Source organism: Anomaloglossus baeobatrachus, chromosome 4, assembly GCF_048569485.1.
Source record: "Anomaloglossus baeobatrachus isolate aAnoBae1 chromosome 4, aAnoBae1.hap1, whole genome shotgun sequence".
Taxonomy (NCBI): domain Eukaryota; kingdom Metazoa; phylum Chordata; class Amphibia; order Anura; family Aromobatidae; genus Anomaloglossus; species Anomaloglossus baeobatrachus.
Genome location: NC_134356.1, coordinates 124,478,991 through 124,498,617, shown reverse-complemented (window position 1 = coordinate 124,498,617; position 19,627 = coordinate 124,478,991). Strand labels below are relative to the sequence as shown.

The following is a 19,627-nucleotide window of genomic DNA, read 5'->3' as shown; positions in this document are numbered from 1 at the left end:
TGAAACATTGAACAGTTGGACATGTGCATTGAAGAGTGTAGAGAAGGTCACACTAAGTTCACCTGAAAAGGTTAGAGGGCATTTTTAGGATCATCCTGAAATTTCACCCGAAAGCCAAATATCCGTAAATTTGTGAGTAGTGTATATATTACATTTGGATGGTTTTAGAAGCCATTCATGCTTAATCTTAAAGGAAATGTACAATCAGAAAACAACCTAATTTTAATTGTGTTTTTTTTTTTTTCATGTAATGTATTTTTTTTTTCTTAAAATTTTGTCAACTTTTTTTTCCCAAATCGAAGTCCTTTTAGTACAATTACTGTTAGTTGCATGTTTTTTAAAAAAAAAAAGACAGGTCATGAAGTTTTACCTTTTTTGTCGACCAATTCTATATTGTCTATTACTAGATTATTTGGAATCTATAATACCATTCTTTATTTAAAAAGCATCCAGCTCTTTTTAAAATACTGATAGTGTCAGCCATTACTACCTCTTGTGGTAGGGCATTCTACAGTTTGACTGCTCTAACTGTAAAGAAGCCTTTACTTTTAGCTGCCGGAATCACTTATTTTACATGGAAGGAATAATGTGGCAGTTTTTATGTTGACAACGTCTGTATTTACGCATTTTAGGCTATGTTCGAACAACTGTATTTCTGCTCCAAGGGCTGTAGAAAAAAATGCATCATGCGCTAGCTTCTTCCGTATATTGGGTGAGACTCGCCTGCTCAAGTCTGTGGATATGCCCACAAAATATGAATCCTGCACAGATCAACTGGATAGCATCGTGTGTGTGTTTGTGTGTGTGTGTGTGTGTGTTTTTTTTTTTTATTTTTAAGATACATTGCCATTAACATAGGAAACTGAAAATTCACCATTTACACTTTGAAATCTTGAATCAAGGGTTGAGCGGATCCGCACGGTTTGAAAGCCCGATCCGAGTCCGACCAGTACCCGGGATTCGGGGTGCACGATCCAGATCCGAAAAAAACTTTCTCTCTTTCTCGATGCATAAAATATTTGCAACATAAATGTCACAGGGACATGGATAACAATATGGATGATTTTGCTGAGTTTTCTGAATGAAACTTGGGCTATTATATTTTTATATATATATATATATATATATATATATATATATATATATATATATATATATATATATATATATATATATATATATATATATATATATATATATATATATATATATATATATACTCTTGTTTGAACTTAGCATGAAATAGGTATTCCCAGCTCCAAGATCCCAATATGTAGTATGTATAATATGATTTATTAGTATTTATTATTTGGAAATACACATCAAAGTAGAAATGTAGTATAGTTCTCCTGATATAGCTATGTCTCTTACCTCATGTGCAGGGCATTGCAGCTTACGTATCCATAAGCCTGGTGCCGCAGGAAGCCCACACTTCCGCGTGTGCCTGTTTGTTTCCCTTGTACCGACATCCGCATTCACTTTGTGTGCTTCGCTGCAGTGCCATTCAGGCGCGTCGTCATGGTTTTTGGCGTGTTCTCGCGCTGGCACATGCATTGTGTGTAATTCTGGCCTACTCTGTCCAGTGATGCCAGGATTTACTTGTATTACCCTGTGACGTCATGACACACACCCGTCTGGGCACCAATGGTTCATGGAGGTGTTTGAAAAGCCTCTCCTTCATATATAAAAATGAGCGTGATTTGATGTATGTCGAGTTTCTATTGGCGGCTGTGCATATAAATGGCTGCTTACTGCGGATGTGAGGCTACCACCGGAAGAAGGTTTATGACTGACACTTGCATGTTGGGGTTTTTCTGGGTGCCTCACTCCATAATAAGGTAAATAATTGATTTTGATTCCATTATATAGGGGTTGTTCTATATACATCTTGTCTACCATCTTTTTGGTTTCTTTCTGTCCTGTGCATACTTATGTGGTGGCTGTTATACAGGTATTATAATAAATATTTCCTCTGTGTCCCCTTATGACTATCGTATTTGTGGTGTCTTTATATTTTAGGTCTTTGGGAGGTTGAGAGATATATTTTGAAAGAAAACCATAAATGACCCTCATGATATTTGTTACTTATTAATTTTGTACCTTGTGGAGTGTGGACGCCACCTGCTGGCCATCCACTTTTTACCACTTAGGTTTTATTAACATCATAATAAAAAATACAATTTAATGTTTGTCTTGATACAGAATTTTTTCTTCTTGGGCCCAGCATTTTTCTAGTATACTTAAACAGATCTTCAGAAAAAGTATTTCCAAACACCGTTTATGAGATGCTAATGAGGGCTGTGACTAGTCGCAGGGGTGTTGGCTCCCTCAGCTAGTCTGCACACTTAGTATGTTATCACATCCCTGTGGGCGTGATAAACAAACATGCTTTAGGCTATGTGCACATGCGTTTTTTTGTCGCTGCGTTTTTGTGCGTTTTGGCCGCTAAAAACGCACAAACGCACCTGCGGCAAAAAAAGTGGCAAAAAACGCATGCGTTTTTACCACGATTTGGTGCGTTTTTGGCTGCGTTTTGCTGCGTTTTTGATGTCTGCGTTTTTCTACGTTTGTCCAATGCATTGCATGGGGGGAAAACGCAGGAAAGAATTGACGTCCATTTTTTTTTTTTTTTTTTTTTTTTAAGCTCAAAAATGCAGCTTAAAAAAAAAAAAGAAAAAATGAAAACTCATAGACTTTGCTGGGGAAGCAAAGTCAAGCAGTTTTGAGGGCAAAAACGCACCCAAAAAAACGCGCAAAAACGCCATGAAAAACGCAGTGTGTGAACTTACCCTTACAATGCCCAGCATCATCTGCATCTCCATACGAGGCTGCGCATGAGTGTCTGATACATGGTATATGCACGCGGGCTTCAGAGAGTCTTACTGCGCATGCTTGGTTGTCCACAATTCTGGTCCTGTGCACTACTCTGACACTGGGTGTTCGCTTGCCGACTTCAGAGAGGGGTAGTGCGCATGACCGGAAATGTGGCGACTTTTGATCATGTGCAGTGAGCTTCTATGAGGCCGGGTACAGATACATGGCGTCAGAGACACTCACTGCTGAGGTACTGGTGTGAATGATATGGCAAGGAGCAGAAATAATGCGGTCTCTCGTGTTCATGTAAAGGGTAGCTTGAATGATTGAAATATCCTTCTCTTTTAGCTGGGCCTCTAAAGTAGAAGAGCTTACAAGCAGATCTTCCTCTGATCCCGAGGGTTACCTCGCCCATCCCGTCAATGCATACAAGCTGATGAAGAGACTAAACACGGACTGGCTCACGCTTGAGAATTTGGTGCTTCAGGATTCAACTAAGGGTTAGTAGTGCGGATCTGTGCTGAAAACTGTCTTTAGAACAATATAATCCTGGAAGTATGACTAATCGTACATATCCACAAGCTGACGTATTGCTGAGTTGAGGAAGAAGTCATCTGGCCATCTTTTTCCCATTTTTTTTTTTTTATAGAAAATAAGTTAAAGAACATGGTCAGCTGCATTTTACAATTGAGCAACAGATTCATCTCAAATCCTTAAAGGGAACCTGTCGCCAGATTTTGGCCTCCTAAACCAAAACTGACACCTTAAGCAGCACCTGTGCTGCATTCTATATAGGAGCATGTTACCCAATGACCCTCCCCCATAGACCTCACAAATACCTTCATAAAATCTCCCACCATGTGTGTAAATTTTCCAGTCGGCGTTTTAATCTGCTCCTCCTGTCCCTCCTTTTGCCATTCTAATGTGCTGATTGTCATGGATGACATCATCTGCTTCATCCACATTGCCAGGCAAAATCTCGCGCTTGTGCAGAGACCTCGCCGGTTCTCGCAGGCGCACCTATGTGTTTGGCTCTGCTCACAACAGGGCAAAGCGAAGTGTGCTTGCTCAAGCAGATATGTCTGCACAGACGCAAAATTTCGCTCGTCTACGCGGATGGCGCCCGAGGCATCATGCATGTCAATCAGCGCAGAAAGGACAGTGAAAGGAGGGACAGGAGGCGCAGATTAGGACTCCCACCAGATTGGACAATTTACATACATGGCAGAAGATTTTATAAAAGGTATTTGTGGGGTCTACAGGAGTAACATGCATCTTCATGGAATGCAGCACAGGTATTGCTTAAGGTGCTCGTTTTAGAAGGCCAAAATCTGCTGACAGATTCCCTTTAAAGGGATTTGTTCCCTTCCAATAAATGTTGTTTCTCAGGTGCAGGTTATTATAAAGAAACAAACCACACTGTATTCACCTTCTCGGGTCCATCGGCGTCATACCATTGACGAGTCTCCACTGCTGCTCCTGGTATGTGGTATTACCTGTGGCACTGATGTTACATTGACAGCGCGGCAGCCATTCGATGAGCTCAGCAGCTTTCAGCGGGCTGTTCCATTTACACCGGCAGAGCGACTCAGCTCACTAATTAATTGTCGCACTGTTGACATGACATCAGCTTTGTTGCCATTGCCAGATACTGAGAACTCGCCGATGGACCTGGGAAAGGTGAGTACAGCACAACTGATTTCCTTATAATAACCTGCAGCGAGGGACCAAAATTGACTCTGGGGATGATCTCCTAAATTCCTTGCACATGCAGTGTCATGATTTGGCACGAATTACTTGCATTTAAATTTGACTTGAGAGATGTCACATGATCTTATAGTAATCATATTATGGCACAATTGTAAACGACCTGACATTTTAAAGGGGTTGTCCTATAATTAGGGATGAACGGACCCGTGGATTTTCGGGTTCGTTGAGTTGACCACGAACCCCATATAAGTTAATGGGGACAAGGACTTTTGTGCTGTAAAATGGTCATAGTAAGGGCTTAGGGGGCTGCAAAAGGAAGCAAAATTGGGATAAAAGCAGAACATTTGTCCTGCAACCAAATGCAAATGGGAAATAAAAAAAGACATGTGGGGGCTGGTATTGTCAGGCTGGGAAGGCCCATGGTTTTTGCCCATTCCAAGCCAAAAAATAGCAGCTCGAAGCCACACAAGAACTGGCGCATCAATAGATGCTCTAACTGGGGCGCTTTGCCCTGGTCTTCCCAATTGATCTGGTGCAGTGGCAGTCGGGGTAATATTTTGGGGGATGATGTCAGCGGTGAATTGACTGCTGTCATCAAGGCCAGGGGTTACTAATGGAGAGGCATCTCTCAGACACCCCCATTACTAACACGATAACAGAGTTAAAAAATACACACATACAAATACACAGGAAAAAAATAGTTTATTTAAATAAAGACTCCTCCATATTCCCTTATTCACCAATTTATTAATTGAAAAGAAATCCTCGAAGTTCCGTTGTAGTTCAATGGTGTAATGCACCACGAGATCCATTGAATCCATCTGAGACCCCATAGGAAATTTGCGGTGAGTGACAGACAATTTCTCATGCTCGTGAGAAATTCCATGTCTGTTGCTGACCACGAGGGACCTATGCAGCCTTCTTCTGAGATCAAGGCTCCATAGGATTGGATGGATGTTGTAGGACATTACACGGTTGAATTACATTGGAAACTTCCTTTTAATTAATATATTGGTGAGTGGGGGAGTCTCTATCCAAATGAACTATATATATTTTTTTTTTTTCCCCCGTGTGTGTGTGTGTGTGTGTGTGTGTGTGTGTGTGTGTGTGTGTGTGTGTAATGTACATGTCGCCTCTCCTTTACTAACCCCTGTGCTTAATGCCAGCTGTCAATTCATAGCTCACATTAACCCTCAAACTCAACCTCCAAACTATTATCCTGATTGGCACTGCACCGGGGCCATCGGGAAGAGCTGTGCAAAGCATGGCAGAATTGGCCCATCTAATGAATGCGCACTTCTAGGGTGGCTGTGGGCTGCTATTTTTAGGCTGGGAAGGGCCAAATAACCGTGGGGCTTTTCAGCCTGATAATACCAGCCCCCCCCTGTGTTCCCCACTTCATATTTTTTACTTGGTTCACATCAATATCCAGACATCGTCCCCATGCCAAAATGCTTGGCTGTTTGTAATTATATAAGGGTGATAATTTACCTTCCAGCTTTACACATATCAATAATTACCTGCAAATATAGTGAAAATCTGTGAGTAAATAGGATTTTATTCATGTTTGTGTAGTGAGAGGATAAAGGGAGAAAATCATGGTATATTCTCTGCAGCCGCTTGCATTCAGTCATCATGGCGGTGCAGGAGATTTTTTTCTGACCAGAATGGAATTTACACATGTGAGTATGCTCTGTTAGAAAAAGACGGATCCGTCGCCGGAATCAATCATTTGACGGATTGTTAGTCACCGCTCATTACACAGTGAGGGTGCTATAATCTGTCCCCAGAACATTGACCACCTTTATCTGCACACTTACTTGGCAGAGGAAACAGTCAAGGTGTAAGTCGTGTACAGGGTGAGCTCACCAATATACAGCAAAACCACGCACCAGGAAAGCAACTCTAGGCAGTTGGATTGATAAAGGATTGCTTTACTGTACAAAAACAGAACAATATAAATACAAGGCCTAAGGCCGACACCCCTGTGCTGCGTCACCCATAACGGCGATTTATGTCTCTCACCAACCTTTGCCTAACAAATCACCTGTCTGAACAGTCGCCTAATACCTAGTAATCTCTCTGGGAAGTGTGTGTGTGTGTGTGTGTGTGTGTGTGTGTGTGTGTGTGTACACGTTTTACCAGTGGTGCCGCACAAGCAGTCACAACTTATTCACCTAAACATAAACAAATCCCATAAACTTAATTCATTACCGAAGCCTCACAGAGAAGGCAGATGGTAAAATGGGAAGGCAAACCACGCAGCTCAGCAACACAGTCCTGGAAATTGTATAGAGCAACAGTCAATGTAAACGTGAGGCGCCGTCCCATTCAGATTTTAAATGTAACTGTAAACTGACACAGCAGAGCCGGCAAGTCTCCAGCACAGGATGCTGCGCACACGTGTCGCGGTCCTCCTCTCCAAACTCCAACACGAATCGTCTCACAATTCACTGGTGTTTCTGCGGCGGCTCCTTTTTGTTACATACACTTCTCGCTTTCCCTGCAGCTCACACACAGCACCTCCTCAGCCCTCTAAGTCCAGTTGAGAAGTCAGTTGAGATTTTGCAACAATTTTAGTAACCATTGAATGCAGATGCAAAACAGCAGCCTGTTGTGGCGGGTCATTAACAATGCACACAATGAACAGTACATAAGCCTTTTGCAGCATTTCACAGTTGATAAAGGTCACCAATACACTTTCACCCTCACAAAGGTGCAGGCGTAGTAATCACCGCGTGCTCACGGAGTAGGATTCTCCGCTTGCATAAGCCTAAGGGACAACCTAGGCCCCTGTTTAGCACATTTTGACCTTTTCACTAACATTATACTGCAATAAAAATAAGCTATGCACCAAACAGCATCGCTCATGAATCTGATTTCCATATAGAGGATCACAAGGAAGGGGATTAATGATTTTCTATTGCAGTATTACAGAACATTTCTCCTGGGGTTCTCTGCTAGACAAGAATGCATGTTCCATCTCCTCTTGGCTGGAGGTTCATGTACGAGAGCTGGAGTTTGCAGTGACTGTACAGTAATTACTTTCACATAGAGCGAGCTCATGTTTTCTCTGCAGCCCCAGTCTGCTTTAGTTCTTAGATTCACAGGGCGTTGTTAGAAGCCAAAAGTTAGATCATGTTCTGGAGAGAATTGGCTGGAATATTCCTTTCCCTGCCATTCCTTACCACAGGGATAATTCCCGACCCTCATATCCTACTTTTTATTTTGCCGCCAGTGTATTGAAAGCAGCTTTTCTAAACTTGGAACGTTGTATCCGGCTGTAAATTCACTTCGTTTTCATGACTAATTTAATACAGACGTAATGTAAATTGATTTTACACACTTGACAGTCGCGCTGTCTTTTATGGATTGGACCGCATGCTTTATGGGCTTCATTTACTGTGGAATGCGAGCCCTTGTACAGCTAATAGACCAGGTGTCCTTTTATTTTTCCCAGATAAAGTAGTGTAAGCGTGTATCAAAGCAAAGTAGCTAATGATCATCACGGCTCCGTTCTTTACAGACCATAATGTGAACATAGGCGAGTACTTTGTGGTGTCATTTATAGCTTATAAATATTGCGCTGTTGTAATGGAGATGAGGCATGTTCACACACAGTTGGGTGGGTTTTTGTCCTTTTTTTTTTTTTATTTTATATTTTTTTTATTACATGGATTTGGGCATGAATTTGACACCATAATCTGTCAGAATGCTTTACATAGTCTCCAATAGGCTTTTATTCTGGATGAGAAGTAGAACGTTCTGTCAGTTCTCTGGAAGGAAAATGTGCCACTTAATTCTATTTGACAAAATCCCATAGTTTTTGTTTGTTCTGTTTCCGAGTCATATCTTCAGGCTGAATAATTCTGGCCATGAACATGCGGTTTCAATCTGATTAAGGCTCGAAACTTTCCCTAAAGTATTGAACTGCTTCTCTGGGAAGAAAAGCTAGAGACTTAAGTCTGTATTCACTGTATTCAACACTTCAAATATAATGGAAGCCATGACGTTCCTCAGGATCTCTTGTCTAATGTCTCCAAATGCTCAGAACTGACCTCCATTGTCCTTAGTTATATCTGTTGGGAATTCTGTAGTCACAATAACAATGCAATACAATACACTATTACTATCAAAAGTGGAGGAACCTTGAGTAGCCATCACTGGCCGTAAATGCTAATGCGAGCAGACTCTAATATGTGCCACAAATATACCCAAGTGAATGTGCCCTATAAATGAACCATATTCCAATCTAAACAAATCTTAAAGACTAAAGGCTAGCGATTGCACCCGCCCCCATCGTGCATGTGTCACGGGCAAATCACTGCCTGTGGCGAACAATATCGCTAGTACGCGTCACCCGCACATACCTTCCTAACGACGTCGCTGTGGCCGGCGAACAACCTCTTTTTTTAAGGGGGAGGTTCGTGCAGCGTCACAGCGACGTCACACAGCGGGCCACCAATAGAAGTGGAGGGGCGGAGAGCAGCCGCATTAACGTCACTCCCACCTCTTTCCCAGAGGACGCAGTTACGGTGTTGTTCATCATTCCCAGGGTGTCACACGTAGCGATGTGTGTTGCCTCAGGAACGACGAACAACCTGCGTCCTAAACGAGCAACGATATTTGGAAAAAGAACGAAGTGTCAACAATCAATGATGTTTGCAGTTTTTGGGATCGTTAGCGGTCGCTCGTAGGTGTCACACACAACAACGTCGCTAAAGACGCCGGATGTGCGTCACGAATTCCATGACCCCAACGATATCTCGTTAACGATGTCGTTGCGTGTAACTGCGCCTTTAGGCCTCTTTCACACATCAGTTTATCATCAGTCACAATCCGTCGCAGATTGTGGTAAATCTGATGCGACAGATCCTGAATGGAATTTACACATCTGAGCATGCTCTGTTAGAAAAAGACAGATCAGTCGTCTGAATCAATCATTTGACGGATTGTGATGGAACCGGTGTCCATAAGCTTCCATTATAACAAATGATGGACGATGACGGATCCATCACTGTCTGTTTTTTCGACGCACACCAAAAACGTTCCTGTAGATGTCGGCTCCGTCTGCCGGACAAACATTTTTCAATGTATCCGTCACACGACGGATGAAATGTGAGGCCAGCCGTCGCAATTCATCGCTAATAAAAGTCAATGAGAAAAAAAACAAATCCAGTGCTAGATCCGTTTTTTTTCCACAAAACGACAGATTGCGACTGATGGCAAAAAACTGATGTGTGAAAGAGGCCTTACCAATCACATACAAACTGTACAAAAGAGCGCCACCACCATGACAACAGCGTACCAGCAGGTGACTTCTTGAGATCAGTTCACTTGGTGTTTGTGCTGTGTGGCAGCCATTGGTTCTGTCTGTGATTTAATGGAGGTGGTGTGGCCCAGGTCTGTAGGGGTCACTTGGTGGCATGGGTTCTGTTGAGAAGCTGGATCACTTTCCCTGCTGATATGATATTACGGTGGTGGTGTGCACCGTGCAGTGCTACTCCTAAGAGACCCACTAAACAGGCTGCCATAATGAAGCACTGTGGGCCGCCATGTTCAGGTTTGCTCAGCTGCAGTAAATAAATCTATAATATTTGGCTGTGTATTAAATGTATTAAAACAATTCCATTATGAAAATGACAATCCAAACACATTTGCTAGCCTGCCGTCTGCTGTTGATGGTCTATATGGCTGTTTTACCTATGACTATAAAGGATGTAGATAAATTCTTTTTTATAAGGAACATCTTCAATAGAAATCTCTCAACTGAATTTCTTTTCTCCGGTATATTACAAGTGATGGCGTCTCTTATCACACTTCAGTATATCCACAAGCTATGAACGGTATTAATAAAGTGTCAGCTTATGTTCGCTCCGGCTGCTCTGAGACGTTCAGGACATGATCAGACATGGACGCCTGCCTGTCAGGATATATTGCTTTCAAGCATTTCTAAAGGGTATTCACTAATAGAATCCAGTCTGTTATATATGTAGGTCTATGAGAAATGCAGCGTTCTGTATGATTCCTGGAACATCCCCATTCCTCATAATCCTCTTGCAATTTATGTTGTTTTCCACCAGTATACGTGGTTTAGGCTTTTATGCCTTTTTGTGTTTTTTTACTGTTTTTTTTTTTTCTTTTTTTTTTTTTTTGTTTTCTTTTCCAAGTATCCTATATTGTGCATCTTGCATCATATGATTGAGATCACCATATCCTTACGTGACAGAAGTCGTGCTTCTTTTGTGTATCTCTTTTGAAGTAAGATTTGGGCTCAGTTCACACAATCTGTGCCCTTTTATTATGTTGGGACCTTGAGGAGATGCTTTAATCCAAAAGTTATCTGCTTAATTATAAAATTGCCTCTGCTTTTCCATCTGTCACATAAGTAATAGGAGTTTTTAATGAGAATAAAGCTTATAAGACAACACAACAGGTGCTAGATTTTTACGGAATATAAAACACTAGAAATATGAAACCATTCATGTTAAAGGGAATTTACCACCAGAATTTTGCTACCCCATTTGAGCATGATGTAGGAGCAGAAACCCTAATTCCAGCAGTGTTCCACTTACTAGGCTGCTTGTTGCAATTTTGATTAAAATCCATTTTGTGCGGAGTGCTGAGCTCTATATAACTCCGCCCACACCACTGAGTGACCGCTTTCTTTGTACACTGTGCATAGGCAGAAAGCTGCCACTCCATGTTGGGGGAAGGGTTATGCAAAGCTCATGAATATAGAGGATTACATGCCAGCAGATTTACTTATCCTCTAGTGATTATTTCTGCTATAATTTTCTCATACTACAGCAAGTAGTAAGTGATGTATGATGGGAATTGCGGACTCTGTATCTACATTATGCTGCTTTCAGATTATCTGGCAATTCCCTGCTGACAGTTTCCATTTAAACATGAGATTCCTTCATTATTGTGGTTGTTCCTTCCCGGTGAAAGACCTGGCTAGTTTCCTGCCAGCGTTGAGAAACGTGATGGTGTCTCCGCGGCATTCTTGTTTTTGATATTTTCCTAGGGGGCCTTGTTCTAGTGTCACTGCGTTGAGAAACACGTGATGGTGTCTCCGTGGTGTTGGATGTTGATCTCCCCAAGGTCAACCATCCTTACCTATGCATGCTAAAGTGGTTGACACCTTTCAGGCAATGTTGTGCCATAGATGCAAACATGCTGTACTGACCTTCCACCAGCATGTGTCCACAGAGGAGCAGTCCATCGATGACCTCTGCAGATCAGCCCTTGTAGGCACAGTGCCCACTTCATTGCGCCGTAGCCAACGCCAGACAAATGGACTAGTGCTGAAGACTCACCTGGGAAACATGCATACAATGTGGTTTATCTTTTAACAAACTGCAGCTGGTGCAGTATACTGACTGAATGGGGACAATGCCTTTTATTAGAAGTAGTGTGAAGTCACCTTCTCCACACCTTGAGAGAATTTCTCAGGGTAATTCCTATGCTGTTCAATTTTTATTTTTTTTTTTCAATGTATAAACATAAGTCACCAGTGTAAGCTAATCTAATCTTGGTCTAATGGCTAGCAAGCCAGTTTTCGGCAATTACTTTCATATGGTTTCAGTTAAGAATTTGTATATGTACCTAGATTAACTATTCTCGAAGTCTATAGAACGTAGGCCCTTCTTAAGGCCTATTTCACACGTCAGTGAAAAAGACGTTTCTTTGTCGCTCCTAATTGGGAGACCCAGACAATTGGGTGTATAGCTACTGCCTCCGGAGGCCACACAAAGCACTACACTTAAAAGTGTAAAGCCCCTCCCCTTCTGCCTATACACCCCCCGTGGGATCACGGGCTCCTCAGTTTTCATGCTTTGTGCGAAGGAGGTCAGACATCCACGCATAGCTCCACTGTTTAGTCAGCAGCAGCTGCTGACTATGTCGGATGGAAGAAAAGAGGGCCCATACTAGGGCCCCCAGCATGCTCCCTTCTCACCCCACTTTTGTCGGCGGTGTTTGTTAAGGTTGAGGTACCCATTGCGGGTACGGAGGCTGGAGCCCACATGCTGCGTCCTTCCCCATCCCCCTTAGGGCTCTGGGTGAAGTGGGATTTTACCGGTCTCCAGGCACTGAGACCGTGCTCCATCCACAGCCCCTGGGGATTCTGCTGGATATGAAGCTGAGTATCGTCAGGGACAGGGCCCTGCTACGTCAAGGTACTCTGTGTCCCCGTACAGACCGCGCGCAGGCACACTGCAGCATTGCTGGGTGTGTTAGTGCGCCGGGGACAACAGCGCTGCGCGCTTGTGCCATTACTAACTACAGCTCTGCTGAGTGAGTCAATGTATTGGGAACTGCCGCGCCGGCCGCTGCTGTCAGTTCACGCTGCGGCGCGGCTGGGACTTGTGGTGCGCCGGGGACTTCCGCGCTGACCGTGCATATATGACGGCCGCGCTTATTACTCGAGTCCCCGGCTTTTGCGGCCTAGTTTCGTTTCGTTCCCGCCCCCAGGCCTGCCAGTCAGGGGAAGGGCGGGACGCTGTACAGAACGTCAGCGCCGAGGGCTGGAGTCTACTTTACATACTCCAGCCCTCACACTGGGCACAGTGGGACGCCAGTTTCCCGCACTTTGTCTGAGGCACGCCCACGGTCCGCCCCTCTTCACAGAACGCCGGCAGCCATTCCTGTGTGCAGTCTGAGCTGGAGAGGGGAGACAAGTTCTGGGAGACCCAGACACGGGATTCTGGCGACCACACACCCGCGTTTGAGCGGGCGGTAAGCGGCACCTCTGGTGCTGACCCCACTAGTGCCGAAGTGTACATTTGTATTTTTATGATTGCACTGTACGGTCGCTGGTGATTCTTGGCTATATACCCTCCTAGATTGCTCAGAGGAGACAACAGCATGTCATCCGCAAAAAGCAAGGGTGCCAAGGCACAGGCTTTCTATGCTGCTTGTACCGCATGTGGGGCTACTCTACCGGCAGGTTCCACTGACCCCCATTGTGTGCAGTGCTCGGCCCCTGTGGCACTTGCTCGGCCGGGGCCTCTGCTAGAGGTGACCCAGGGAGAACCACCTGTGAATACTGTCCAGGGGACGGAGTTTGCAGTTTTTGCTGATAGATTGTCTGTGACTATGACTAAGATTCTAGAAACTTTGCAGTCTAGACCAGTAACTCAGACCATGGGCACTGTGGAATCATTGCTCCCTGGTCCCCCTCAGTTGGAACAGCTCCGGGCTCCGGGGGTGTCCCATGCATCCCAGGGTGAAGGCTCTGACACGGACGACAGTCCCAGACAGCCTAAGCGAGCTCGCTATGAGCGGCCCTCGACTTCATCACACTGGTCAGGGTCCCAGCAGGAGGACTCTCTGTATGATGAGGCGGAGGTAGCTGATCAGGATTCTGATCCTGAGACCGCTCTCAATCTGGATACTCCTGATGGTGACGCCATAGTGAATGATCTTATAGCGTCCATCAATAGAATGTTGAATATTTCTCCCCCAGCTCCTCCAGTGGAGGAGTCAGCTTCACAGCAGGAGAAATTCCATTTCAGGTATCCCAAGCGTAAATTAAGTACTTTTCTGGACCACTCTGACTTTAGAGAGGCAGTCCAGAAACACCACGCTTATCCAGATAAGCGTTTCTCCAAACGGCTTAAGGATACACGTTATCCCTTTCCCCCTGACGTGGTCAAGGGCTGGACCCAGTGTCCCAAGGTGGATCCTCCAATCTCCAGGCTTGCGGCCAGATCCATAGTTGCAGTGGAAGATGGGGCTGCACTTAAAGATGCCACTGACAGACAGATGGAGCTCTGGTTGAAATCCATCTATGAAGCTATCGGCGCGTCGTTTGCTCCAGCATTCGCAGCCGTATGGGCACTCCAAGCTATTTCAGCTGGTCTTACACAGATTGACACGGTCACACGTACATCTGTTCCGCAGGCGGCATCCTTAACCTCTCAAATGTCTGCATTTGCGTCTTACGCGATTAATGCTGTCCTGGACTCTACGAGCCGTACGGCAGTGGCGTCCGCCAACTCCGTGGTTTTACGCAGAGCCTTGTGGTTAAGGGAATGGAAGGCGGATTCTGCTTCCAAAAAGTGCTTAACCAGTTTGCCATTTTCTGGTGACCGACTGTTTGGTGAGCGTTTGGATGAAATCATTAAACAGTCCAAGGGTAAGGATTCATCCTTGCCTCAGCCCAGACAAAACAAACCCCAACAGAGGAGGGGACAGTCGGGGTTTCGGTCCTTTCGAGGCTCGGGCAGGTCCCAATTCTCTGCGTCCAAAAGGACTCAAAAGGATCAGAGGAGCTCAGACTCTTGGCGGGCTCAGTCACGCCCAAAAAAGACAGCCGGAAGACCCGCTACCAAGGCGGCTTCCTCATGACTTTCGGCCTCCTCTCTCCGCATCCTCGGTCGGTGGCAGGCTCTCCCGCTTTGGCGACATTTGGCTGCCACAGGTCAAAGACCGTTGGGTGAGAGACATTCTGTCTCACGGGTACAGGATAGAGTTCAGTTCTCGTCCTCCAACTCGATTCTTCAGAACTTCTCCACCTCCCGACCGAGCCGATGCTCTTCTGCAAGCGGTGTGCACTCTAAAGGCAGAAGGAGTGGTGACCCCTGTTCCTCTTCAGGAGCAAGGTCACGGTTTTTACTCCAATTTGTTTGTGGTGCCAAAAAAGGACGGGTCTTTCTGTCCCGTTCTGGATCTAAAACTACTCAACAAGCACGTGAAAACCAGGCGGTTCCGGATGGAATCCCTCCGCTCCGTCATCGCCTCAATGTCTCAAGGAGATTTCCTAGCATCAATAGACATCAAGGATGCTTATCTCCACGTGCCGATTGCTCCAGAGCACCAGCGTTTTCTACGCTTCGTTATAGGAGACGAACACCTTCAGTTCGTAGCTCTGCCTTTCGGGCTGGCGACAGCCCCACGGGTCTTCACCAAGGTCATGGCAGCAGTAGTAGCAGTCCTGCACTCTCAAGGTCACTCTGTGATCCCGTATTTGGACGATCTACTTGTCAAGGCACCCTCTCAAGAGGCATGCCAACACAGCCTGAACGTTGCGCTGGAGACTCTCCAGAGTTTCGGGTGGATCATCAACTTTTCAAAGTCAAATCTGACCCCGACCCAATCGCTAACATATCTTGGCATGGAGTTTCATACTCTCTCAGCGATAGTGAAGCTTCCGCTGGACAAACAGCGTTCACTACAGACAGGGGTGCAATCTCTCCTTCAAGGCCAGTCACACCCCTTGAGACGCCTCATGCACTTCCTAGGGAAGATGGTAGCAACAATGGAGGCAGTCCCTTTCGCGCAGTTTCATCTGCGTCCACTACAATGGGACATTCTCCACCAATGGGACGGGAAGTCGACGTCCCTCGACAGGAACGTCTCCCTTTCTCAGGCGGCCAAGGAATCTCTTCGGTGGTGGCTTCTTCCCACCTCATTGTCAAAAGGAAAGTCCTTTCTACCCCCATCCTGGGCGGTGGTTACGACAGACGCGAGTCTATCAGGGTGGGGAGCAGTTTTTCTCCACCACAGGGCTCAAGGTACGTGGACTCAGCAAGAGTCCACTCTTCAGATCAATGTTCTGGAAATCAGAGCAGTGTATCTTGCCCTACAAGCCTTCCAGCAGTGGCTGGAAGGCAAGCAAATCCGAATTCAGTCGGACAACTCCACAGCGGTGGCATACATCAACCACCAAGGAGGAACACGCAGTCGGCAAGCCTTCCAGGAAGTCCGGCGGATTCTGACGTGGGTGGAAGACATGGCATCCACCATATCCGCAGTTCACATCCCAGGCGTGGAAAACTGGGAAGCGGACTTCCTCAGTCGCCAGGGTATGGACGCAGGGGAATGGTCTCTTCACCCGGACGTGTTTCAGGAGATCTGTCGCCGCTGGGGGATGCCGGACGTCGACCTAATGGCGTCCCGGCACAACAACAAGGTCCCGGCTTTCATGGCACGGTCTCACGATCACCGAGCTCTGGCGGCGGACGCCTTAGTTCAAGATTGGTCGCAGTTCCGGCTACCTTATGTGTTCCCACCTCTGGCACTGTTGCCCAGAGTGCTGCGCAAGATCAGGTCCGACTGCCGCCGCGCCATCCTCGTCGCTCCAGACTGGCCGAGGAGGTCGTGGTACCCGGATCTGTGGCACCTCACGGTAGGCCAACCGTGGGCACTACCAGACCGGCCAGACTTGTTGTCTCAAGGGCCGTTTTTCCATCGGAATTCTGCGGCCCTGAACCTGACTGTGTGGCCATTGAGTCCTGGATCCTAGCGTCTTCAGGATTATCTCAAGAGGTCATTGCCACCATGAGACAGGCTAGAAAACCATCCTCCGCCAAGATGTCTACCACAGGACGTGGAAGATATTCTTATCTTGGTGCTCTGCTCAGGGAGTTTCTCCCTGGCCATTTGCATTGCCTACTCTTCTTTCCTTCCTGCAATCCGGTTTGGAAAAAGGTTTGTCGCTCGGCTCCCTTAAGGGACAAGTCTCAGCGCTATCTGTATTTTTTCAGAAACGCCTAGCACGACTTCCTCAGGTACGCACGTTCCTGCAAGGGGTTTGTCATATCGTCCCTCCTTACAAGCGGCCGTTAGAGCCCTGGGATCTGAACAGGGTTCTAATTGCTCTCCAGAAGCCGCCTTTCGAGCCTATGAGGGATGTTTCCCTTTCTCGCCTTTCACAGAAAGTGGCCTTTCTAGTAGCGGTCACGTCTCTTCGGAGAGTGTCCGAGCTAGCAGCGCTGTCATGCAAATCTCCCTTCCTGGCGTTTCACCAGGACAAGGTGGTTCTGCGCCCGATTCCGGAGTTTCTCCCTAAGGTGGTATCCCCCTTTCATCTCAATCAGAATATCGTCTTACCTTCTTTGTGTCCTCATCCAGTTCATCAATGTGAAAAAGATTTGCATTTGTTGGATCTGGTGAGAGCACTCAGAATCTACATTTCCCGCACGGCGCCTCTGCGCCGCTCGGATGCACTCTTGTTCTTGTCGCTGGTCAGCGTAAAGGGTCGCCAGCTTCCAAATCCACCCTGGCTCGGTGGATCAAGGAACCAATTCTTGAAGCCTACCGTTCTGCTGGGATTCCGGTTCCCTCAGGGCTGAAGGCCCATTCTACCAGAGCCGTGGGTGCGTCCTGGGCATTACGGCACCAGGCTACGGCTCAGCAGGTGTGCCAGGCGGCTACCTGGTCGAGTCTGCACACTTTTACCAAGCATTATCAGGTGCATACCTACGCTTCGGCGGACGCCAGCCTAGGTAGACAAGTCCTTCAGGCGGCGGTTGCCCACCTGTAGGAAAGGGGCTGTTTTACGGCCCTATCACGAGGTGTTATTTTACCCACCCAGGGACTGCTTTTGGACGTCCCAATTGTCTGGGTCTCCCAATTAGGAGCGACAAAGAAGAAGGGAATTTTGTTTACTTACCGTAAATTCCTTTTCTTCTAGCTCCAATTGGGAGACCCAGCACCCGCCCTGTTTTCTTAGGGATTTTTGTTTTTTCGGGTACACATGTTGTTCATGTTGAATGGTTTCAGTTCTCCGATGTTTCTTCGGATCGAATTTGTTTTTAAACCAGTTATTGGCTTTCCTCCTTCTTGCTTTTGCACTAAAACTGAGGAGCCAGTGATCCCACGGGGGGTGTATAGGCAGAAGGGGAGGGGCTTTACACTTTTAAGTGTAGTGCTTTGTGTGGCCTCCGGAGGCAGTAGCTATACACCCAATTGTCTGGGTCTCCCAATTGGAGCTAGAAGAAAAGGAATTTACGGTAAGTAAACAAAATTCCCTTCTTTTCACTGACGTATAAAAAACGATGTCCCTCCTTGTGCTGTGATTCACTGCACATGTGGGTTGTACATGTCCGATACGTGATCCGTACTCCGTGATTGCGATGTTTCCGGCCAGCACTGAGCCCCTCTGCAGCTACTTCCGGGTCGGTTGCTCCTGCATGCATAAATATGCATGTAGAAATGAGCCGGCTCTGAAGCAGAGGCCGGAGAGAAGCAGCGCTGGAGAAGGAGAGTTTTATAAATGTTTTTTTTATTTTCAATGTCCGTATTTTTCTAGTACGTGTTTCACGGATGACAACATAGTGTGGTCCAGGGGACATCAGTGATGCCAGAAAAAAACTGACTTGTCTCTGTGAGGCAATCACTGACACGCGTGTACAACGGACGGAGATACTGTCAGTGAAAAATTACTGATGTGTGCGCAGACCCATTAATTATAATGGGTCTGCGTATGTCCGTGATTCTGGTACGTATAGAAACTGTCACATACGTACCAGAATCACTGATGTGATAAACAGGCCTAAAGCAGAGTGGAATAGATGAGCCAATTTTATAATTAAGGTACCTTACAATTTGTTCCCAGCACCTGCGGACAACTCCACAATAAGGGGTACAAGGTGGCCAATGCTGCATAACATTTAGAGAATCTGGACCTAGTGTAGGGAAGACACCCATTGTGTTTTCACTGGTACTGTGTTCCACCCATAAGCAATTTTTCGCCTATCATTTGGGTTAGGCGATAACTTTTTTTTTTTCTTCTTCAATGGATAACCCCTGTGGAAACATGCAATTGAGGGTCAGCACATTCTTTTTGCCATATGATAGATTTGTCAGAGCTTTAAATGCAGATTTCTGCTCCTTTGACAGAACAGATAAGTTTTCTTAATGCATATGTGAACCAGCTTTCCCTTCTGCTTTAGTAAACTTCCCTGTAAGCGTTTTCCAATAAAGTCCGATATTTGGGAGACTGCAGTCTGTACAATTGAACCTTTTACCCCTTATGTCATGCCTTACTCATCCCATACGGAGACACGTTCGTGTGACTCATTCTTGTTTCTTCTGCTTTAGGCTTTATTGCAAACCTCACCTTACAGAGGGAGTTCTTTCCAAGTGAAGAAGATGAAACTGGAGCAGCCAAAGCATTAATGCGTCTACAAGACACCTACAGACTCGATCCAGATGTCATTGCAAAAGGAATCTTGCCAGGTTTGTGCTACAGATTGGCTCTCGGGTCACACAAGCTCTGAATGGTACTTGCATTATGGTCGAAATCTTTCCAAAACATGGAATTCCCCTTATTACCTTAGATTTTCCACTTCATTCTTAAGCTGCTATTATA

At 45.8% G+C, this 19,627-nt stretch overlaps 1 protein-coding gene across 6 annotated transcripts in view; it reads left to right on the top strand.

Annotated features, from left to right (window-relative positions):
• Nucleotides 1–19,627, top strand: part of P4HA2 (prolyl 4-hydroxylase subunit alpha 2) — a 125,838-nt gene that overhangs the window by 31,843 nt on the left and 74,368 nt on the right. For all 6 annotated transcript variants that reach the window (XM_075344534.1, XM_075344535.1, XM_075344530.1 and 3 more), the window contains 2 exons: nt 3,163–3,314; nt 19,357–19,494. In XM_075344534.1, the coding sequence (XP_075200649.1) occupies nt 3,163–3,314; nt 19,357–19,494 (290 nt within the window). The remainder of the gene's footprint in view (nt 1–3,162; nt 3,315–19,356; nt 19,495–19,627) is intronic.